The following is a 23,884-nucleotide window of genomic DNA, read 5'->3' as shown; positions in this document are numbered from 1 at the left end:
CAATCTCCAGGTCCCACATAGGCAGATGTAAAGTGGTGCAAGCATTTAATGCCGCACAAAGGGGGTACACACATCTGGAGTTCGTTCCCAGTGACTGAAAGGCCCTGGAATGCTCATTCTCTCTCAAAAAGCAAATAAAAATAAAGTTTAAAAAACACTGATGACGACAGCCGGGCGTGGTGGTGCATGCCTTTAATCCCAAGACTCAGGAGGCTGAGGAGGGATGATAGTCGTGAGTTTGAGGCCAGCCTGAGACTAATTCCTGGGCTAGAGTAAGACCCTACCTAGAAAAACCAATAAAATAAAAATACTGATAATGCGTTAAGAGTGAAAAGCCAACTGATCACAAGATAGTAAAAAAAAGGGGGTGGGGAGGGATGGAGGAAACTTTGTAGACATCTTTCAAGGAAAAAAAATACACATAACCGATGGAGATGGAAATAGGCCTAACTTTATATAACCAGAAAAATGCCCATCAAAACACTGAGATAGGTGCTATATGTGAAATGCTAAAAACAAAAGCAAATCACAGCTTGGCATGTCTGCTGTCCACACAATGGGAGGGCTCCTACCTCCAGAATTTAAAGAACTCTTATGAGTCATGTACAAGCCATCCAATAAAACCCGAGTAAAAATAAGCCTAGAAACAGAAATCGTAGGAGACATTCCTCAGAGCCACCTGTTCAAGAGCTTGAAGAAACGCAGTGAAACGAATCACAACCACATTGTGCTGCCAAAAGGTGACCATTCCTCCTGGGCCCTCAACAACTCCCATGAGCACAGAATGCCCTAGGCTGGCCTGGATCAGATTGCCCCAGCAATCCTTCTACCTCAGCCTCCTGAGTGCTGGGATTAAAGGCGTGTGCTACCACGCCTCGCCCCATGGGCTTCTTCTTTTGGTTTTGAGGTAGGGTCTCACTCTAGCTCAGGCTGACCTGGAATTCACTATGTAGTCTCAGGGTGGCCTTGAACTCTCAGGGATCCTCCTACCTCTGCCTCCCGAGGGTTGGGATTAAAAGCGTGTGCCACTACGCTGGGCCTCCCATGGGCTTTTTTAAACCAGGGAGGTCCCAAGCCATTACTAGGCCTTGAATGTCACCCAGGTGAGCAGTGGCTCCCCTATTGCTCTTAGTTGCCTCAATGGGTCTGAGGTATGCTCTTCCTCCATCCTACTCATCTGAACAACTTTGAAATCAGGTCACAAGGTCCACAGCCTGGTGTAAGCTGTGGACAGCATTTCTGTCTTAGAACTGGAGGAGCCTTGCACACTGTCTCCCAGGCTGTAACATTTGCTCCTTACATCCAAACTGTGCCCACAGGCAGGGTTTGGCTGTGATATGCTGAGTGCTTGGTGCATGGTGGCACAGGTGGAAGGCACACTCATGTGGCATCCTGTGAACAGCAGGGACAGTGTGGGGATGAATGCCATGGGTCCAACACAGCACCAAGGAAGGCAAGGTGGGCTGTGCTCTGCTCACACTTGCATGCTGTGGCCAGTGCCAATAAATGACAGTGTGTGTGCCCACGCACCCACACGCATTTACCTATGCACCTATGTGCATGTGTCTGGAGGCCAGGGAACAACTTTGGATTACATTCCCCAGGAAAGCTGTGCACTTTTTGAGACAGGGTCTCCCATCTCCCATGGACCGGAGTCCATCCACTAGGGTAGACTGATTGGCCAGCAAGCCCTAGGAATCCTCCAGTTTCTGCCTGCCCAGCTCTGAGATTATAGGTATGTACCACTAAACCTGTTTATTTTTTCTCTCATGGATTCTAGGGATGCAATTCAGGTTCTCATATTCTTACATGGAAAACTCTTTACCAACTAAACTATCTTCTCATTTAAAAAATATATTTTATTGTTGATTTGCAAGCAGAGAGAGAGGAAAAGAGACTGACGAAGAATGAACATGCCAGGGCCTCCAGCCACTGCAAACGAGCTCCAGATGCATGCACCACTTTGTACATCTGCTTTACATGGGTACTGGGAAATTAAACCCAGGCTGCTAGGCTTTGCAAACAAGCACTTTAACTGCTGAGCCATCTCCTCAGCCCTCTTCTCATTTGTAAAGTAAAAATAATTACGCCTTAGTCTTCTAAAACTAGGTCTGTTTATTCAATGGATACAACCGTGGTCAGTGTTAAGAACCAAGTACTCAGAGTTGGTGGCAGCCCACAGACTGGGTGGGAACACGGTGAGCCAACCTGAGCACACCCTCGTGTGTGTTCCACCTGCTGGTGCCCACCCTCTCTGGTGTCCCTGGATGCGGAGATCAACGCTCTATCTACCTCTGCATCTCTAGGCAGGATGTGCAGGGTACACGAGTCAGGCTGCAGCTGTGGTGAGGCTGCATAGGAGATGCCGAGAACTGAGCCTCGCATGAGCTCAAACAGAGCAAGCCCTCCCCAAAGGGCGCCTCCGCCTTCACTGCAGACATACTGCCGGTGATCTGGGACGGGAGGTCGTGTTTTGTCCCAGTGTCTTCTCTACAGGCTCGGCAGGGACATGACCATCAGCATCATGGTACAGGCCCACTAACCCGGACAGAGCCCACGTCAGGCCCACAGACAGCAACAGTAAGGTGCTTGCTCTGTGGCCATGCTGTCCCCAACATGCCTGATGGCTAATGCTGCTGTGGGTTTGCCCCATGCCCCTTGAGGGCAGCCCTGAGACCTGGGCTCAGCAGTCAGACCACCCAGATGACTGACGTGTGGTGTGGCTGACAATCCTAGGTGGCCACATGGGCTGCACATATTATCTGTTTTCTTGATTCCCCTAATGGATGGACCCATACAGTTTACTTAAAGATAGCCTGATTCTGTACAGCATCCCCAGGGTGCAGCCCTTCCCTGAAAGTGCCCTTATCTTCTTTCCCTTGCGCTCTCTGGTGCTTGTGAGCTGAACAAGATTTTGATTTGAAGAACTGGCACACAAAATAGCTGAAGTGTCACTATGAAACAGCAGTGCCTGGCACATTCCCAACACTGCAAACCACTAGCTCGGAACAGCAGTGCAGGTGAGCGGGTCAGTGGGCCACCCTGAATCAGCAGTAAGGTACCTAAGACTGGATAAAACTTTTACTACTAAATATAATTTAGGGGCTGGAGAGATGGCTTAGTGCTTAAGGCACTTGTCTGCAAAGCCTAAGGACCCAGGTTTGATTCCCTAGGACCCACGTAGGCCAGGTGCACATGGTGGCACATGTGTCTGGAGTTTGTTTGCAGTGGCTGGAGGCCCTGGTGTGCCTAGTCTCTCTTTCCTCTTTGTCTCAAATAAGTAAATAAAAATAAAAAAAATGATGTGCTTGAAGATAAACTTGGGATTGTCCTCTGGTCTCCACACATATGCACGTGCAACCCCCCAAACATGTATACACATACACCACACACATGCAAATAAAGTGAAACAAAAAATCCTAGCAAGGACTTGGTGGACACTCACTAGGCTGCATACCTTGGCGTTGTGTATTCTTCCACTTAGAAGGACTGACTTAGAATCGAGACCCAGAATAAAGACCAAGGCCTGGCTGGGTGTGGTGGCACACACCTTTAATCCCAGCACTCAGGAGGCAGAGGTAGGAGGATTGCTGTGAGTTCAGGGCCACCCTGAGACTACATAGTGAATTCCAGGTCAGCCTGGACCAGAGTGAGACCTTGTCTCCAAAAAAAAAAAAAAAAAAAAAAAAAAAAAAAAACAAAACCCCAAAAACCGGGCTGGAGAAATAGCTTAGTGGTTAAGGCACTTGCATGTAAAGCCTAAGGACCCCAGTTTGATTCCCCAGGACCCACATAAGCCAGATGCACAAGGGGGCGCATGCATCTGGAGGTTCTGGCATGCCCCTTCTGTCCCCCTCTGCCTCATTCTCTCATATAAATAAAAATAAAATATTTTAGAAAAAAACAACAACAAAAAGACCAAGGCCAAGCTGCTTTTTGAAAACATGATGTTATAGTTATCTTCTCACTGCTGCAACAACAAAATATCCAGTGAGAAGGAGCTCGTGGAAATAAAGGGTTAATTTCTGCTTATAGTTTCGAGAAGAAATTTCATCATGGCAAGAAAGCATGGCATAAGAAAGAAGCTGGCTCACATCATCACATATCTGCAAGAAGGGAGTAGTCCCAGTAAGCTAACTCTAAACACACGGCGGGGATAGATGACAGTACATTTCAAGGCTCACCCTCCATGACACACCTCCTCCAGCAAGGCTCCACTTGCCAAAGGCCCTACAACTTGACTGCATTTCTACCAGCTAGGGATCAAGTATTCAAAACACATGAGCCTGTGGGGAACATATAATTCAAACCACCACACATCTGTTAACTGGAAATAACCACTTAGATGCCTAACTCTTTAGGCTCAGACCATGCTGTAGACATCCCTGACCAGCCTGCAATACCATCTGAGTGCCAAACACACAGCAGCAAGCACAAGGCTGCCCTTTCAGGTCACCCAGCTCCATGGCTTGGAGGCTGCACAGATGGGGCACGTTCATGTAATCCAGGTGCCAGGAACCACCACAAGCATATTGGACTTTGCTCCTGCCGACAGCACAAAGCTGAGGGAGATTTTGTGTCCTTCTGTTTCAAGAGAAAGAGCTAGGCACATAGCCAAGGGGTAGAGCACTTGCCTGGCATGCCAGTGATGGTTTGAATGTAAAATGCGCCCCTCTCATAGACTCATGTGTTCTGAATGCTTAATCCCCCGCTGGTGGGATTCTAGAAGGTTGTAGAACCTTTTGGAGGTGGGGCTTTGCTGGAAGTAGGTTGCTGGGAGTGAGCCTTGAGACTTTGTAGTCTAGCCCTGCTTGGCTCGCTGCTTCGTCCTAGTCGGTCTGACACTGATTTCCTGCTTCTGCTATGCCACATCCCCTCCCCCTGCATGAGTGGGATTCTACCCTCTGGAACTGTGTGGTCACGTATTTCTTCACAGAAATGAGAAACTAGATGACACAATGCCCAAGACTCTAGGTTCAATCCCTAGTCACGACAGGGGAGAGGGCAGCATCATTTCTACCTGGGACACAAGCATGGAATCCCATGAACCCTTGTCTTGAAGTGGTGACGCCATCACCCTGAGAACCCTGTGACCTAGCCATAGGCACAGCAGCATGCCAGCTCTGGGACCCCAGCAAGTATGGCCCCCACATTCGCATGTGCACAGATGAAGCTCACAGTGCAGACACCAGAAAGGCAGGCTGCAGGCCAACTTGTTCCCAGCCAGGCCCTGCTTACCAGAACAGCCACTCGCTCCTCAGCGGCGGGCCTAAGTGCAAAGCTGGCCAGCCTTCGCTCTCACGGAAAGCAAGTTCCATAATGCTGCTGAGTTTGTGATAGCGCCAATCCAGTCTTCAGAGCAGGAAGTGCCTTAGCCTAACATGAAGCTTTCACAGGTCATACACTGGGCTCAGGTACTTGTCCCTGTCATTGGTGGCCCCCTTACTCCCTGGGGAAGGTCTATGGAAAGTAAACACGACACGACGCACTCACAGAGACCCTGGCTGATGGAGGCTGGGCCTCTTCTGGGTGGATGAGGACACTGACTGCTACAGTTGAAGGAGAAATAAAGGGGCCACGTACCAAGTCACTTTAGGGAGCCCAAGTTTTTTTTTTTTTGTTGTTGAAGCTCCTGTCCTCTGAAGTCCCCAACAGTGCCCACAGCACAGGACTTCAAATGGACCACAGCACAGCACCTGGAGACAGTGAACGAGAGCACTTTTTTTTTAAAAACAGCTTTGTGGGTGATCCAGGACAGGCAAGCTCACCACCAATACCAAGAATGACTCCCTGACTAGCAAGGAACCTGCTAAGTGTACTAGGGGAAAAGGTGTGGCAAGAAGCTAGAGGGTGCCTGGGCATGCCTACGTCCCTGTTCGAGCCAGCAACTTGGCCACAGCCACACCACCAGGTCTCTTCACATAGAATGCAATGAGATGACAGTGAAATGAAATTGCTTTAAGATGTCAAGTGTCATGTCATCCAGTCCAATCCATTTCACAAAATGCATCAGAATTAACCTGTGAAAGTTTAGCCACGTTAACACAAAATTTTATTACGATATTTTTCTTCCAAAAAACAGCCAGTTTCATTCAGGGTGTCAAAGAGCAATCTCAAAGTAAATTTTGTTACGTTTTTAATATTGCCTGAGTGAAGTAATTTGGATCTGAAAAATCTGATTAGTGACTGCACTGAAGGAAAATGCTTAGAACCTCTGATCAGAAGGTCACACTGGAAGGGGTCCATCTTTGGCAGCCATGCATGTATACAGGCCTCCATCTACACACGTTCATGTGTAAACACCCTGAATCTACATATACATATGCACATCGCTGTATCTATATACAAGCACAAACATATACACGTGCACTTGTCTATGCATATACATTTACACACGCCCTTATCTACACACTATGTAAGGCTGTGTCTGCACATGTAGTTCTAAGAAGCTTCTTTTATCAGAAATCCCAACTCTTCTGGGCTCCTCAGAGCCTGTCATTACCAAGAACTTAGTCACATGCTTTGTTCTACGCCAACACTATACCAAGTCACATCCTAAATGGGCAGAACAGCGTGTCTTAATCCCGCTGGGAACCTGAGAGGTAGTGAAAGACAAGCAGCCCTCCCACCAGAGGAAAACTGCGGCACAGCACCGAGGCGGGGAAGGGCTCGGAACACACAACCGTTGTAAACGGAGGCATCACTCCGGATCACATACGTAAGCGATACCTCTCCATGTTCCAATCAGGAGGATCTAAAATCGCCACCACAAAAACAAGTCTTGTACCTGAAGCTTCCTACTAATAAAAGCAGCTGTTGTGCCAAGGCATAAAGAAGGCAGAGGGCTGTGGAGATGGCTCAGCAGTTAAAACCATGTGCTTACAAAGCCTGACAGCCCAGGTTCAATTCCCCAATATCCATATAAAGCCAGACACACAAAGTGGCACATATATGCATTTGGAGTTCAGCTGTTGTACAAGGCAGCCCTGGCATGCTTTCTCACTCTAAAATAAATAAAGAGGGCTGGAGAGATGGCTTAGCGGTTAAGCACTTGCCTGTGAAGCCTAAGGACCCCGGATCAAAGCTCGATTCCCGAGGACCCATGTTAGCCAGATGCACAAGGGGGCGTATGCGTCTAGAGTTCATTTGCAGTGGCTGAAGGCCCTGGTGCACCCATTCTCTATCTGCTTCTTTCTCTCTCTGTCACTCTCAACTAAATAAATAAAAATGAACAAAAAAATTAAAAAATAAATAATTTTTTTTAAAAAGGCATGGTCCTTAGCCGCCAAGCCACACAGCCCGGACAGTAGCATCTCAGGCAGCAGGTACTGTGCTCGTGTGTCCAGATCCTGCACACTGGAACAATCTTTGGGAGGAGCCATGTGCTGATTTGTTAAAACAGAAGTTTGGTAGGAATGCAATTTCTATTTGCATTGTATCACTTTTCAATAGTACCTGGCTCGACCAGAAAGTTTATGAAAAATAATCAAATCCCACTGACTTCTCTCTGCATGTGCAACGGTGGCCTCAGAGCCAGGAGCCTCTCACACTATCAGCAGAATGAATGGTGATGAACTCACAGGTTAATATAAAGCCAGCCAGCCAATTCCTTTATTACATTTTAGTGCTTTCTTGAAACAAACATGGTAACAGAGTATCAGGCGCCCGGTGAGAAATGAAGCACGCGTGGGGAGGCAGAGGGGGTCGCTGGCTTTAATGCTCACAGCAGCGCTCCTTATGGTGCAGGGCAACACCTGACACACTGTACAAAGTCTCCACAGACTTTCTTCACAGAGGAGACGGAAGGAAGGCCTTCTCAGCTCTCTAGTGTTTTTGTACCATGTTCCCTTTTCCTTTTGTCTACATAACACCAACAGCTTACACTTGTCTAATTTTTTTCTATTATCGTCAATATTTTCTGCAGTTCAGATAGATTCAAGTAACACTCTCAAGATGAAATATGCAAAACCAAGATAAGTTGCTCCAGGGTCTTCAGCAGTTGGGCCATCACAGGGGCACCCCACTATGTGGACACACTGTGGTCAGGGTTAGGATGTGCCCGCTCCCTAGGAATGTCTGCTGGCAAACAATCAGCCACTACTGGGACTAATGGGGAAAGAACCCCAAGTCCTTTCACAAATGGAGCTCTAGAATAACTGCAAGTAAGCATGTAACTATTTGTAAAGAGGCAACAAAACAAAATTACCAACCTCACCTGAGACTGCACACCCCACGGAGCACACTGCTTCTCCAGAAGCAAGAACTGCAACAGCATGTCAGGACGTCACACCACCACGAAGGAACTGTCAGCCAAAGTATGGCATCTCTCAAGACAAACATGCTCAGAGTGAAAACTGCACTACTGTACCAAAATCTGCCTTTATTAAGTGAACAAGTCATCAGCACCCTCCCAACAAGCGGTGGCTGAGGCTGGCTTGGCACCTGCATCCCACACAGCCGGCAGTAGCCAGCAGCACCCCGCCACCCTCCCCACCGCGTGGCAGCAACAATATCTCCAAATGTGTAAACGTCACTTTAGCAGAAGACAGACTTTGCTGATTTCAGTGCTTTCAGTGAACTGGCATTTTCAGTAAACTTTTTCTGAGCAGCAAGGAACAGGATTTTTTTTTTTTTTTCAGAAATCTTAGAACTGGATATAAAGGTTGGCAGTAGACACAGTCAATAAATATCATACAATTTCTCAAATGAAAAAGATTTCCCATATGAACTCTTTTTATGAAGACATTCAAACACCCTGGCCCGAGAGCAAGACTCGGCCCTATAATCATGTGATTACAGCTGGCCAACACAGGGTGTCAGGCAATGTGCAAAGGGGGGGAGGGCAGAGAGATCACATTTAACTCATCCCGAAGAGCTCCAAGTGAGGGGACACAGCCCAGGACCTTGCTCTGTCACGTCCCCTGCTCTGAGGGCCTTGGCAGTCAGCTGGGCCCACCGCAGCTATCCCCCTGAAACCACATGTTCACTCCTCCGTTCTTGCCTGCCCAGCATCCTGGGCCGGGGGTGGGGGGGAGGTAGGAGGGATCTTCTTTTGTTCTCTAGAAGCCGCAGGAGAAAAGGTCTGTGGCTCTACATACTTCGTACCCAAATGGATGAAAATAATAAATAGGATCCCGCCAGCACCTCCTCTGAGTTCTGGCTGCCATGGGTCACTTGCGGGTCTGGGTCTTCTTTGGCACTGCGGGCCGCTTGGGCTGCCACAAGTGGTTATGGATCGTCAGTGCGTCCACACTGACCGACATGGTCTTGGCTGGGATCAGGTTAAACTGCTTTCGGTCCGAGCTGTATTTGTACAATTTGTCAATCATCTTCTTGGTGATACTCTTTGGCCCTGTGCCAGTGAGTTTGTAGATTTCCTCAGTATCAGGATAGTAGCAGTAAAGTGCCCTGAACTGGCAGCCAGCATCACGAAACAGAATGATGTAGTGGTTGGCATCACACTTCTCCAACTCCTTGGGGTGGGGGGAAGAGATGGGACACACTTGAATGCCACTCTAGCATCCCAGGTCCCCACAGTAGCCTAATGGTTGCCACACCAAGGCAAGTGAATATCCAGCAAGCACCCACTTGTATGGATAGCTACTGTACATTCAGACTAGCCTTCCTACTTCAGCAAATTATGGATTAACCATTTAATGGGGCATGATCTTGAGGCTCCAGTTATAAGCAAAGCCCAGAATAGGAAATTCAAATAAATCAAATGCAGTAATTGCACTATTCGGTTAAAAAGACTTAAAAAAAAAAAAAAGAAAAAACAATCACTCGATTATAACTTGTACAGGATGGATGATGTGGCTTATGAACTCTACTTCAATAAAGCTGTTGCCAACAAAAGACCCTACGTCTAGTCCTAACTGCTGATACTTGAGCCCACCTTGTTCAGGGCTCTCAGCCAGTGCAGGTCACAATGTCTAAAGTGGGTCCTCTTCACACCTGAGACAGGAGTACACCTACTATGCCAACAGTTCTCAAAGCGTGGCTTTGAGTTCTTGTGTTCTCTTCAAGAACACTGCAACCTCAGCCACAGCCCCTATATCCCACCATGCTTTCTTGGCCCAATCACAGTGGAGATTTCCATGTGATATGACAGGGCAACAGACTAGAAGAGCCTAGTTTTGGGCTGGGAGAGATGGCTCAGTGGTTAAGGTGCTTGCCTGCAAAGCTTCATAACCCGGGTTTAAGTCCCAAGTACCCACATAAAGCCAGATGGACAAAATGGCACATGCATCTGGAGTTTGCTTGCAGTGGATAGAGGCCCTGGTGCACTCATTCTCTCCCTCTCTCTCTCTCTCTCTCTCTCTCTCTCTCTCTCTCTCTCTCTCTCTCTCTCTCTCTCCCCCCCCCCCTTACAAATGAATAAATAAAATATTTTTTAGGGCTAGAGAGATAATTAGCAGTTAAGGTGCTTGTCTGAGAAGCCTAAGCACTTGGGTTCAACTCCCCAGAACCCACATATAAGCCAAAAACATAAGGCGATGCATGCACACAAGGTGGCGCACGCGTCTAGAGTTTGATTGCAGTGGTTAGAGGCCCTGGCATGCAAATATATATATATATATATATATATATATATATATATATATATATATTTTAGAAAAGACCCAGTTCTATATGCTAGGAATTAAACAAAGATTTGTGAAAATACAAAATAATGACTTACTTGTTTTGTTGCTTTAGAAAAGATAGTTTGGACTTATTTTAATGCTATTAAAGATTAAGAGGAAAAACAGAATCCAACACTACACACACAATACTGATTTCAACTACATAAACGCTGCTTAAATCTGAAGTAGCCACGGCCAGGCGGGAGGAAGAGCCCCGTTGGTAGGAGTGGACGGCAGGCAGCACATCTGCCCCGGGAGCAAGGCTCATGCAGGAGGAAAGAGCACTAGCCCCTGAGCTGGGAATGGTGGTGCGCAGAGCTTTCAGGAAGCTGGGGCTTTGCTGGAAAGTGCCTAAACTGCTGAGCCATCTCTCCAGAAACCTAAAAGTGCTTCCCCGTGAAAAAATACCACGGCACTCGACTGCTGTGCAGTACATGCTCTCGGGGGAAGCAGGACATAGCAGCTGGGCATGGATGTGCAGACCCCACCTGTGTCTTCCTTCTCAGCATCGGCCACAATAAAAACTGAGACCCAGGAATCCTACAGCATCTCTGAACAGCCTCTCCATCATGGAAATCTACTCAGGGACAGAAGTCTATAATCATAGGCCACACTCTGTCCCCAAACAAATCTAAGAGACTGGACCAGTGGGGCACATGGACACTTAGTGTGTACACTGTCTGTATTATAAAGAAAGGAATGTACCCCTCCTGAAGTGAGTAACAAATTCCTCATGTTGTCACAAATGTTAATAATAAAAACAAGCAAATGAGGACCAGGTCTTGGTCCAATTACTGAAACATGATTTATGATGCAAGACAGATGTATATTCTCCATTAAGAAGCCATGGTGCCACCAAGATCAGCAATCCGACAAGGTCACGACACACCTGAGGTGTAGGACATGAGCTTCCCGGGGCTGCCTCTTCCTGGAAGTTCATTCCTGCCAGGCTAAAGGACTAGGCTGGAACCTACCCCTAAAATTCAGGGCCAGGCATGGCAGCTCTTGGTAGAGTACCCCCCAAAATGAGAACACACCTCCACGCAAATACAAGGGCTGCCCTCTTCAACAAAAACTTGTACCCTGTTAAGCCCCTTTTCTTCCATGTAAAAGCACCAGAAAACGTGGTACTTGCCTCCAATATTGAGTTCTTGTGAGGTTCATTTACTTTCCCAGCCAGGCAGCAGTGGGAGATGGCATTGTGAATAATTGGTTTGTTAGATTTACTACTGGGCTCCTTAAAGAGCTTAGGACCTAAGAAAGTCAGATTGAGGTGCAAAATTAGTAGTATAAAGCATAAACACACAAAAGAAAAGCAATTTCTCAGAAACAAGTTATAGACAGATGCAATCTTAGGCAGTCACACCTTTTTGAAATTGGCCATACACACTTCTTCAGGTCTACAAGAGAGTTCAGTTATAAATTTTTTTTTTTAATGGACAAGTAAATTTATTTGCTCCACAGTTTCAATTTCTTTTTCTAAAGGCTAAGGTTCCAAGTACCCAAGATGTGTGGCTGCCTTGCCTTACCCCTGCCCTGAAGGTAGCTGGGAGTTGGCACTACCCACTGTCTGCAGGACAGGACGGACAGGACAGAAGCACAGACAGGCCAGGGTTTCTAGGGTTCTGATGTGCACCTGCTGTGGACATCTAGCAGTGGGACACAGCTTTCTGTCATTAGATAAACACTAACCTGTTAGATACGCTTCGGTGCATCTTGTCAAGAGCACCACACAAGGTACAGCTCCATGCACAACACACTCTAGGGAGGGTAGGTACTGACCTGTGTACTCAGCCACAGAGGCCAAAGAGGAAGCTGCTGATGCCGTTTCCCAGTCTCTGTCTGTGCTCCTGCTTGGGTTGCGGCTGAGGATGGGTAAGGCTTCCAACGACTCAACGCTGTGGGCAGAAAAGGACAAGGGGCATAGCCACGGCCCACAACACCTCCCTGGCCACTCGTGCTGTCGTGCTTGAAGCTGACAGCCTGCTGCTGCAGTAGGGCCTGCCCATGAAGGTGAAGGGCTTGCTCTGTAAAACGAACAAGGCACATCCTGCAGGCCACGGAGTGATGGAAGTGGAGGGGAGCTGTCCCTTCAGAGGCTTTTACCAGCCTTGGCCTGCAGGCACCACTGCAAGGCAGGACTGCTGTGGGCTCAAGAAGCCAGAGGATAAATAAGGGCAATTTTATAGCTGCCAAGCAAGCGATGATGCCCGTGCAAGAAGGGGCCACACCTTGGGGCCAGTCTGAAAACCCACACTTCACTTCAGCCACTGGCACGTCTGGAGGGTTTGGGCTGAACTTCAGGGACATCCTCACGACACACGGCAGGCACCACTGGAAGGATAAACTTGCACAAATGACAGACAGCAGGCTGCTGTTCTCTAAGACAGGCAGACAAGGCTGGGGGGTGGGACGAAACTACAGAAGAATTCAGGTCCCTCAAAAGTCTTCCATAAAAAGCCAACAGACACATTTGGAGGCAAGAAAATGCACTTTCCCACACAATGTCAGCCACACAAGGCACACACAAGTACAGGGACATGTGGGCAGGGAAAAATCTGGGCTACAACTGGAAGCTAACAACATGCAAAGGGCAGTGAGGAAGGAGGGGCTTAGCAGGAGTTCCTAAAGCCTATAGTGAAGAAGAGGGCTGGCTAGTCGAATCCTCCTAGCAACTGGAAAGTCACTCATCACTCTGTAACACAAAGGGGAAGTTTTAACAGCTGGTGGAAAGATAGCAAACACCCCTTTACATGATCCAAGTTAACTGTCCCTTCCTGACTTGCAGCCTGAGAAAGATACCTACACTTCACATTATTTCAGTCAAGAGCACATAACTCCATGTGATATAGGGAGCCAGCTGATGGGCAGGCTGGAAAACTGTCAAGAAAGGTGATTGATGGTCCCAGAAAAACGGCATTTCAATAGATCCAGGCTGTTATGGGGCAGTGGGTGACAACTGGACACAGACTCGAGATCAGACAAATGTGCCGAGAAACACTGAAGTGCGTGGGAGAATGGCCAGGGGCTGTCCGTTTATTCCTACATGACAAGAAAACCTGCAAGCACACGTGGGACAGGGAGAAGGTCACAGAATCTGGTGAACCTGAGTGAGGGGCAAGTCGAGGCTCCTTCTATGAGCACTACAAAATAAAGTCACAAAAGCGTCTCTTGCATCTCGAACCGGGCTTTGACCAGAAGTCCCTCTGCTCGCACAATGGGGAGCTGCCGCTGCCCTGGAGCTTCCTGGCCTCTTACTGCTGAAAAGGCATGCTGCACAACTAACACTCTTGTGCCCGCTGTTTCTATGCATGCATGTTCATATGTATGTGCATTATGTGGAGATGTAAAGGCCGGAAGTTGAGCTTGGGTGCCTTGTCTTTATTTGACTGAGGCCGGATCTCTCACTGGAACCCAGATCTTGCCAACTCTCAAATGTAGCTGTCCAAATCACCCTGGGAATCCCCATCACCACCTCTTGAGTTCTGGGATTGTAGCTGGGCCACCATGCCCACCTGACAACGACATGGGCGCTGGGGATCTGAATCTAGATCCTCATGCTTGCACAGCAGGCCCTTTGTCCACGGAGCAATCTCCCCAGCCCCTCAAGTCAGCTCTCTGACCTCCTTACCGGTGAGAAGGTGTGCCCCCTGAATGAACGCTCTCGGGTTCGGTTGTTGCTGCAGAAGCCAAGGACAGGCTGGAGCCAGAATGAGTCCGGCTCAAATTATCAGCTGCAGGGGGAAAAAAAGGGCAAAATGTGTAGAGCTTTCCTTGGACCCATCTGGCTTGCTCAGACCCATGGCACAGGACTGCTTTCTGCCATCCCTCTGGCCCACTGCTGGATAAATCTTGCCACCTCAGAATATCACATGTGGCCTGTTTTCTCAAGTTTGTCTGAGGGATAATCCCTCGCATCCTGCCTGCTTCGCATAGGTCTTGAGAAAATCACAATTAGAAAAGAAGCTGAGCTGGGCATGGTGGCGCATGCCTTTAATCTCAGCTCTCAGGAGGCAGAGGTAGGAGGATCACTGTGAGTTCAAGGCCACCCTGAGACTACATAGTGAATCCAGGTCAGCCTGGGCTAGAGCGAGACCTTATCTTGAAAAACAACAATAGAAGGAAGAAAGGAAGGAAGGAAGGAAGGAAGGAAAGAAGGCAGGCAGGCAGGCATGTGAGCACTGTAAACCAAGTGCAGCATTCGCATGCGTGATGGATGAGGCTTACGAGTGGAGGAGCACTTGGTTCCAGAGTCACTGCACGATTCTTCCCGATGCACTGACTTTGGCCGGGGCTTTTTCGGCTTTGATTTAGGCTTGCCAAGTCCTTGCTCCTCTAAGATCTGCTGCTGCTTCCTTCGCAGGTACTCCTGCTTGATGAGCTCTCGCCGTGCCTTCTCCTCCTCCTTCCGCACGCGGTCTTCTTCAGCTTTACGCCTGAGGGAGAAAGGGGCTCTTTGGGGTTCTCTCTGTAAACCACTGAAGCTGAGGGAGTTTGAGGAGCAGGAGGCAGTAGTTAAAAGGGAAGGCCCTAGGGCTGGAGAGATGGCTCAGAGGCCAAGACATTTTCCTGTGAGGCCTAAGGACCCAGGTTCAATTCCCCACTACCCATGTAAGCCAGATGCACAAGGTGGGCGCACGTGTCTGGAGTTTGTTTGCAGTGGCTGGAGGACCTGGCACACCCATTCTCTCTGTCTCTCCAATACATAAATACAAAAAAAAACTTTTTTTTTTTAAAAAAAAGGGCAGGCCATGAGCTGAACCATCTGTTAAACTTATGTTCCGAAAAAGTGCTGTGACCACAGATAACTTATTTCCTATGCTGCATATTGGTGGCCTCATGATTACAATGGGGACAGAATGTACACAGTTCATGGAGCAGTTATGATAATTAAAGATCACACAAAGAAAAGTGCTTTGCAGAAAAGCTTTGTAAAAGATAGGTACTTTTGTGGCCAGTGTATAATAAGTGCTGATAGCAGGCAGGGTCCATATGGCCAGGCTGCCCTCCTGGATGCAGAGGGAGAATGGCGGAGTGGCTACCTGGCTTCATCACGCTTGAGCTCCACTTCGGCCTCGAGCTGCTGCTTGCGAGCGCGGGCCTCCTCAGCCTTGCGCTGCTGCTTCAGAAGGAAGGCCGCTCTCCTCTTGGCAAGCTCATCTTCTGCCTTCTGTTCATCCTACAAAACCAGCATTGTGTACTCAATGACAGGGCTGGGAGCCCCTTCAACTATCTAACCTAGGCTTACTGTAGCCAGCACATACTTTAGTGTATACCTGGAAAACCTGACTTTAAACCATTCAATGAATGAGTGCATCACATTGAAGTACTCTGACACAAATGGAAAAGAGCCCATGTCATCAAAACAGCCTCTATGGACTGACCTTCCACAGGCCTCACACCAAATTCGGTTTCCCTCCCAAACCATTCCTCTCCCCACAGACCACAGCTGGCCCAGTACTTCTGCACAGCCTGAAAGCACTTTTTACATTTTTAAATGGTTGAAAAGCCTATCTTGTGATACAGGATAATCACATGACACACCAGGATGTGCTGCCTGTGGCTGCTTCCATCTAGAATGAGTCCTTAGGATAGAGTCTTCTGTGGCCCATAAAGTCAGGCTTATTTCTACCTTGATGTTTTACGGAAGTTCTCAGTGATGAAGTTCTGAAACACCCCCACAGTCAAGGTGAAGCCAAGAACACTTCATGACCACTTGACAGACACATACTAGCAACTCACTCACCTTGAAGAAGAAACCAACTCCAGACTTCTGGTCTCCATCGCCACCAAGTTCTGCTGAGTTGTCATGACCAGCTACCTCTCCATCCTCCTCAGGGGCCTTCAGGTCGGAAAGGTCTACCTCAATGAGGCTGGCCTTGATCCTCAGCGGCTCTTCCACTGAGATGTGCTCTTGGCCTGTGACGGACTCTTGGACACTGGTGTCCAGACCCTCTTTGAAGCTCATCTGCTCTGATACAACATTTGCATCTTTGGAGGACAGAACCAATGTCCGCTGGTTGCTCTCATCGTGGAGCCTGAAACTGTCAAAGAGACATTTCTCGGGGGGTTCACCTCCTGGGTCAGAAGGTGTCCGTGGGTGGGTGTTTGCGGTCAAAGACCGTGGATGTGGGAGGGTCTCGGTACTGGGTGTTGGGGTTTTGCTCCGTGAGCAGACCTGCTGCCTCTCTTTTGGAACCTTCAGCTCAGCTGGTCTTCCTGGACGGGAGCTGCGGCCCTGACCAAGCCGCAGGGGTTTACGGTGTCCAGACACCCCAGTTGGAGAGATCGGCTCAACAAAGTGGACGGGGGCCTTTACCTTTTGGTCCTGGCAGTTATTTTTAGCGCCTGGCGTTGGCACTGTTGGGGACTTCATGAGAAGCTGCTCCTGCTGCTGGGAAATCTTCAGGATAGCTTGCTGCAGGGTGCTGATGGTCTCATTCAGCTTCTCAATGGACAGGTCACACTCGTTCATGTCCACCTCGCCAATGCTATCCTCCAAGAGAGCTGCGGAGATCACCCTGTGCTTCTCCCCATCATGCAGAGCAGCCGGGTCCCTGAGCTTATGTGACTGGACAAATGCCACATCTTGAGACTCACTGAGCTCTCTCTGCTCTTCCTTGACAAGAAAGCCTTCAGTTTTACAAACTCCTTCATCCAACTCCTCCCCGTTGTGCTGTGTGTACTCCTTCGTCAAGTGTTCTGGCCTCAGTGGCTGTGGGGGGCCATCAGCCTTACCCTTCTTCACCACGTGCAGAAAGGCGGCCTTGCCCAGCTTCAGACGCTGCCGTGCAGACAGTGCCTCCATCTTCTTTTTCTGAGCCTCGATGGCTCGGCGCTTTTCCTCCAGCTGCATGTGCAGCTGCACCAACTCGGACGCTAGCAGGCTGGCGGGGTCCTTGCTATACCTGCCAGGGCTCTGCTCTCTCTTCTGCCGCCAAGTGGTCAGAGGGGCTGGGCAGCTCTCAGATGCATCCGGGGTGGTCTTCTGAGAGCTGCTGGTGCTGGACTTGGTCTCACAGCTGTTGAGCCTCTGGAGCTTCCTTTCCGCAAAACTGGTCATCTTCACACTTCCACTTGCCATGGACATGCTGCTGAGCTGAGAGGCTGTGCTCAGACACGGGCTTGAGCGGCCACTGGCATCATCCTTGTCCTCGTGCTCCTTCACCTTCATATCTTCTTGAAGTTTGGCCGATTCTTCTTCACCAGCATACTGGGGGTGGATAACCACAGAATGGTCTTCACCAACAAAATCCTGTTCCACATCCTCAACATCCACCACATCAGAGTCAGAGTCCTGCCTCAGGATGGTCCAGGGCTCTGAGTCGTGGGAGCTGGGGCTCTGTGAGCTGACATACCACCTCCCCTCAGCATCTTCATCAGCCCTGCCCATGTGAAGGAAGAAGCCATCAGCAGCCTGCCCCTGAGGTAACGGATCGAACCTGCCCACAGCCAGAGGGGTCTCTGGCACTTCCCCCATAGCTTCTGCTGACAGCGATCCCATCTCTGCAGGGTCAATGCTTGCAGTAAATTCTGAACTAGGAATTGGGGTGAAAGTCCTGTTCAAGTCCCGATTGCCATGGCTGCCAGTCACCTTCTTCCGTATGAGAGGCTGGGGGACCTCGCTGGGCCTCTTGGATATGATGCACCTTGGTCTCCCTTCGCCACGCTCATCCTCCTTAGTAATAATCTGCTTCTCTTTGGCTGGCCGAAGTACTGCTGGCATCAGGGGCTCCAAATAAAAGCTGTCAGGCTTCTTCTCTAAGGCATCCACCTGTCTCTGGGGAGACCTCACATTTGCCAGCATACCTGGGGCTCGAGGAGAGGCCCTAAGGACCTCTGGGTCACTAGAGCGGGGAGATACATCTGTTCTGATGATGGCTACAAGCTCTTCCTCCTCATCTTCAATGTTGACATTGCTTAGGAGGCTTTTCCCATTGGTCTTTCCGGCTATGGGGTGGGGCTGGTTCTGTGGGGTCAGGTGGACAATGTTGGACGCCAAGCTGTCTTTGCTGATGGAGCGGGCCAAACTGACACTATCACCAGAGCCAGGGTCCACATCACTTGCAGCATGATGGAGAGCAAAGGGTGTTGGCTGGGACATAGGCCTAAAACAGAAGAAAGCACTGAACACCGACTGGCAGAGGGGCTTCTGGTTATGAACTGAATACAGAGAACCCACCCCATGCAGGAAACTTACGGAACTGCTCCAGAAGGGGCTTCAGGTAAGTGGTTCTCAAACACACGGCTCCTAGAGCACCCTTTTACTATACTTAAAAGTGATCAATGACCCAAAGAGCTTTTGTTTACATATTTCCTTTTTTTTTTTTTTTTTTTTTTTGGTTTTTCGAGGTAGGGTCTCACTCTGGTCCAGGCTGACCTGGAATTAACTCTGTAGTCTCAGGGTGGCCTTGAACTCACGGCGATCCTCCTACCTCTGCCTCCCGAGTGCTGGGATTAAAGGTGTGCGCCACCACGCCCGGCTTGTTTACATATTTCTAATAAAAGTTCATTTTTTTAAAAAAAATTTTGTTCAAGCAGAGAGAGAAAAGAGAGAGAGAGAGGGCACACCAGGGCATTCAGCTGCTGCAAACACACTCCAGCTGCATGAGCCACCTTGTGCATCTGGCTTTATGTGGGTACTGGGGAACCAAACTTGGATAGGTAGGCTTTGCAAGCAAGTGCCTTAACTGCTAAGCCATCTCTCCAGCCCTCAATACTTTTAAAATAATGAATAAAAGTTACATTAATGGAGCTGGAGAGATGGCTTAGCAGTTAAGGCACTTAAAATCCTAAGGACCCAGGTTCAATTCCCACAACCCATGTGAACCAGATGCACATGGTGGCACTCCCTCCCCCTCTCTCTCTCCTTCCTTCCTCCCTCCCTCCCTTTCATAAATAAATAAATTAAAAATGATTTTACATTTTTTTAAAAAAGTTACATTAACAATCCATCACATGAAAAACGACTATTATTTTCTAGAACAGAAAAGCTCATAGTGTAGAGTGGCTTCCACATTATTTCTGTGTTGCCTGATGGGACCTTCACATCTGACTACTTGCTGGGACAAATCACATAACCACTGGGGAAGTGCACCGTGCTCATGGGACAGAATAAGCACAGAAGAGAGCAGCTAATGTGCTGGAACTGCTGTGAACGTAACTGACTCCATGAACCCCCATAAGGGCTCGGTGACTTTTCAGGGTTCATTGAAATACATCTGGAGAACTGCTGCTCTAGTCTCAGCACCCAAACAGAAGACCATTCAAGTGACTCACCTGCTTTTTTTATCTGACCACGCTATTGCTGCACCTCGTGGCTGACCATCCATTCGGGTTAAAGAATTAGATCGATGTCTCTGATCTGTAGTTGAAGGAAAAAGAATATTCAGTATTAAGTAACCAATTTTGTACCATTTGAAGTTCTTTCAATGTAATAACCATTTATTCAGGTAATGAACTGTAACTCAGTCTACCAAGCTACCCAAGAAAGCATAAAATCAGTGATTCTAATGATAAGTTTAAGTGTGGTGTAACTAGTACAGAACATGACATGAGAGCCAGGCTCAGCAAGTCTCATTACATCAGCTCTTGCTTGCGAACAACCCCACAGTTCTGTGAATGCTATATAGATGTTATCAGATTTGAATGGCATTTTCACCACAAGACTATAAATCCTAAGCTATATCAACGCATTACAACTTAAGTCTACCATTCTTCACTAGAATTACCACATTAGAGTAAGATCATTCAACTTTGAGAAATGTTACTCTACTCAACCATGGGAAGAAAACACTGTGAAAGAGAAGACAGAAGGCAACTCACCGGGGGTCTCCTCTGCCTGTGCCGCTTTTTGCTGTTTCTGCCTCAGCGGCAACAAAGGATGGGATGGGCTAAAGGTGGAAGTTCCTTTCCCACTAGATGGAAAAGGAATTAGAGAATCATGAGCTGTCAAACTTCAAATTCAAAAGCAAAGGCATATGAGACATCAGAGTCCATTATGAATTCCTACAAGCTAAAATCAATGGACAGGTTCTCTGGAGAAATACTTTTTAAAAAATGTATTTATTCGTTTATTTGCATGTGTGTTTGTGTGTGCATGCACACTAGGGACTCTTGCTGCATTAGAACCAAATTCCGTGCTCATGACATGAACAAAGCGAGCTCACCAGCCATCTCTGAATGGGTGGGCTCTAAGAAAGGGACCCCAGTACTTGACACGCAAGAGCACTTCATTCTTTATGTCTTAGCAGGCTGTATTTCATAGAAAACTGAACTGTTACTTTTCCTACTCATTATATAGCTTTCTAAACAGTACAACTGCTGTGAAAGGCAGTGAAGAAGCACCTCTTCTGCAAGCAGTACTAGAATGTGACGTGTCTGCTTGAAAGCCCTTGCACAGCAGCCCTAAAGGCATGTAGCATTCCTGGCCTATGGAGAGGAGACTGGCTGAGGGACAAGGTTGCAGGATAGCTGCTGCAACCTACCCTGTGCACTTTCTATATTTATAAAGAGAAGGTCAATTAGCACCTCAAGTAACCACAAAAAGGGAAACAAGATAGTGAATTAATTCTGAAGGCAGAACCACAGACTTACAGATATTCGGGCTCTTCTGAGTGGAGGTGGTACCGGTGCCCACCTTCAGCCAGCAGCTGGGTGGGTGGTGGTGCGTCGGCAGGGCTCATAGCAGCGGGGCTACCCAGGAAGCTGCGCTTGGTGGCATTGGAGATGGGAACAGGAGGCCGGCAGCTCTTCTGCTGTAACACTGTTTTGGCTGCAGAAATAGTAATTTTATAGAAATATTGCTATTATATATAATTATGTATATTATAATATATACATAATATAGTTACAATATCAGCAAGAACCAGAGAACTTATAGCTTCTATAAACACAAACTTTCATACTTGAACCCAAGATTCTCTTAAAAACTGATTTCAAGTTTAACAGATACAGCCTTAAGTCTGGCACCCAGCACCATGCGTGTGCAAGTTTTTAAAAGGTACTCCGGGGCTGGAGAGATGGCTTAGTGGTTAGGTACTTGCCTGCAAAGCCTAAGGACTCGGGTTCAACTGCCCAGAATCCATGTAAGCCACATGCAAAAGGTGGCTCATGTACCTGGAGTTAATTTGCAGTAGCTGGAGACCCTAGCATACCCATATTCCCTCCTCAAAAAAATAAGTAAAAATAAAAAACCAAGTACTCTGAAAATACCATACAAAATTTTAAAACACAGCACAGACTACAGAATAGGCACACTGGGTGCCAGGTCTGTCATGGGCACCAACAAGCAGTCCTTCCCTGGGCTGCATGGGTAGGTGGGATGCCTCAATCCCTTTGTTTTCCCCAGGCAACAGCTGTGATCATGCAATCAGCCACTCACCATCCTTCAGCTCCTGAACATCCCGGGGCTGAACGAAATCTGGTTTGACATTCTCAAACCACCAGAAGAGCTCAGCGATAAAAACCATAACATTCGGCTAAAAGAAAAACACAATGGGCTGAGGAGAAGGCTCAGAGGTTAAAGGCGCTGGCTTGCAAAGCCTGTCGTCCTGCGTTCAATTCCCCAGTACCCACGTAAAGCCAGGTACAAAAAGTGCCACAAGCATCCATGCTTGTTTGCAGCAGCAAGAAACCCTGGTCCGCACGCCCGCTCGCACAGAGGAAAACCTGACCCCAGCACAGCAGGCGCTCACACACGCTCGCTCGCTCGCAGGCAGCTGGTCTTCAGCGCGTGTTGGGCCGTGGCCTTACCTTTAACACCAGGGGGGCATAGAGCATGTCCTCCAGGGTGAGAAAGAAGCACTTGTTCAGATGCTCGTTGGAGAACTCCCGCAGAAGCCGGATGTTATACAGGCTGTCTGCCATTGACGGCACCTCCTTCAGGCATATATCTGGTAGACACAGATGATTGGAATCTGTCACGTGTGCACACTGCTTTATATGAGAGTCTACGTAAATATGTAACTCTGAACTGAAACCATTTTATGTGGAAGTAATAGTGATAAAATAAACAATGTTGAGATTTCAAAATATACTTTGCATCAAGGGACATTAAATGTAGAAGGAAAACATGGGTTGCACATTTAAAGGTTAATAGCTGAATCACATGAAGTTTCAAGAATGGGCTCCTAAATTAAAATTGGTAGGCTAGAGTTGCATCTCAGCAGTTCAGCACTTGCCTAGCAAGCACAAGGCACTACTTCATCCTAGCACAGGGGCAGGGTGAGCAAAATGAACAGGGGCAATCACCTTCCTTCAGGAGAAACCCTTTGCCTAAAGTTGCTTCCATATTTGCAAAGAGAAAGGAAAAAAAAAAAAAGGCACAAGATTACATACGTCAAGTCTCCAATCTCCCCAAATCAGGAGACGATGCAAAGCACAAGCCTCCGCCATGAAGAGGTGGGGATTTTTCCACCCTCTCCCACAGATTAGCTCAAGAAGACAGACCCTCCACTGGCTAACGCAACCCAGGCAATGAGCCCTTGCCCTGAAGAGGAGCTTCCAGTGTCTGCCCAGCTACTCTCTGGCAGAAACAGGAGTGAGGTAAGGAGGCAACTGCACCAAGGACTCTCATCTGCTTTGCCTGGGAATGTCTGCCTTTAAAAGGAGGAGGCAGAGACTTATCTAGCATGCACAAGGCCATGGTTCCATCCATACCATAAAAGAATAAATAAAATTGGAAAAGTAACTTAAACTTTATTTCCACCCCTCCCCAAAAACCTCCTTCAAGGTTTTATATCTTAGAAGTATGTACAAATTAGATATTCTTTCCAAAGATCTCAAATGTTGCTTTTCAAGTGTAGGTCTTTAGTTCAAGGAAAGGGTGCTTCTGACTCTATGGGGTGGAGTGCCATCTGGTCACAAAGTATTATTTGTTACCACTCTTATCTTTGCCCTCTGAGCTGTGAGCTCCCCCACCCCAGCACACACACACAACACACACAGCTCCATATTCAACGTCTCTTTTCTGAGTTCTATGTGAAGCTCCATGTGACTATCCCTGAGCCAAAGCCACACTGTTTTAGCTACTGTAAGGTTAAACACAACTTAATAGATGTAGACTCAGTGTCCTATATTCTCATTCCCCAGAACCAATTCTAACATCTGGAAAAACTCAAACTACAAAACATGATGAAGGCAATGGATTTTAAACCCACCGAATAGACTATGAGTCAATGAGGTCATAACGAGCGTTCAACCCATGAATCAACACACAAGTTAGCAGGGAGAAGACAAGGCTCTCCCCTGCTGCTGGA

General features: G+C 47.9%; 1 protein-coding gene across 4 annotated transcripts in view; it reads right to left on the bottom strand.

The window, feature by feature from the left end:
• Positions 1-8,360: 8,360 nt before the first annotated feature.
• Positions 8,361-23,884, bottom strand: part of Camsap1 (calmodulin regulated spectrin associated protein 1) — a 91,583-nt gene continuing 76,059 nt past the window's right edge. For all 4 annotated transcript variants that reach the window (XM_045150195.1, XM_004654089.2, XM_045150206.1 and 1 more), the window contains 12 exons: positions 22,380-22,519; positions 22,009-22,105; positions 21,222-21,399; positions 20,451-20,542; positions 19,905-19,989; positions 16,372-18,733; positions 15,668-15,804; positions 14,853-15,061; positions 14,257-14,359; positions 12,408-12,523; positions 11,761-11,879; positions 8,361-9,473 (listed from right to left, as the gene is read on the bottom strand). In XM_045150195.1, coding sequence (XP_045006130.1) covers positions 9,171-9,473; positions 11,761-11,879; positions 12,408-12,523; positions 14,257-14,359; positions 14,853-15,061; positions 15,668-15,804; positions 16,372-18,733; positions 19,905-19,989; positions 20,451-20,542; positions 21,222-21,399; positions 22,009-22,105; positions 22,380-22,519 — 3,941 coding nt within the window. In that variant the 3' untranslated portion in view covers positions 8,361-9,170. The remainder of the gene's footprint in view (positions 9,474-11,760; positions 11,880-12,407; positions 12,524-14,256; positions 14,360-14,852; positions 15,062-15,667; positions 15,805-16,371; positions 18,734-19,904; positions 19,990-20,450; positions 20,543-21,221; positions 21,400-22,008; positions 22,106-22,379; positions 22,520-23,884) is intronic.

The sequence above is a fragment of the Jaculus jaculus genome, chromosome 1 (assembly GCF_020740685.1).
Source record: "Jaculus jaculus isolate mJacJac1 chromosome 1, mJacJac1.mat.Y.cur, whole genome shotgun sequence".
NCBI lineage: Eukaryota > Metazoa > Chordata > Mammalia > Rodentia > Dipodidae > Jaculus > Jaculus jaculus.
The sequence above is the reverse complement of the archived record's forward strand: the minus strand, read 5'-3'. Positions and strand labels throughout refer to the sequence as shown.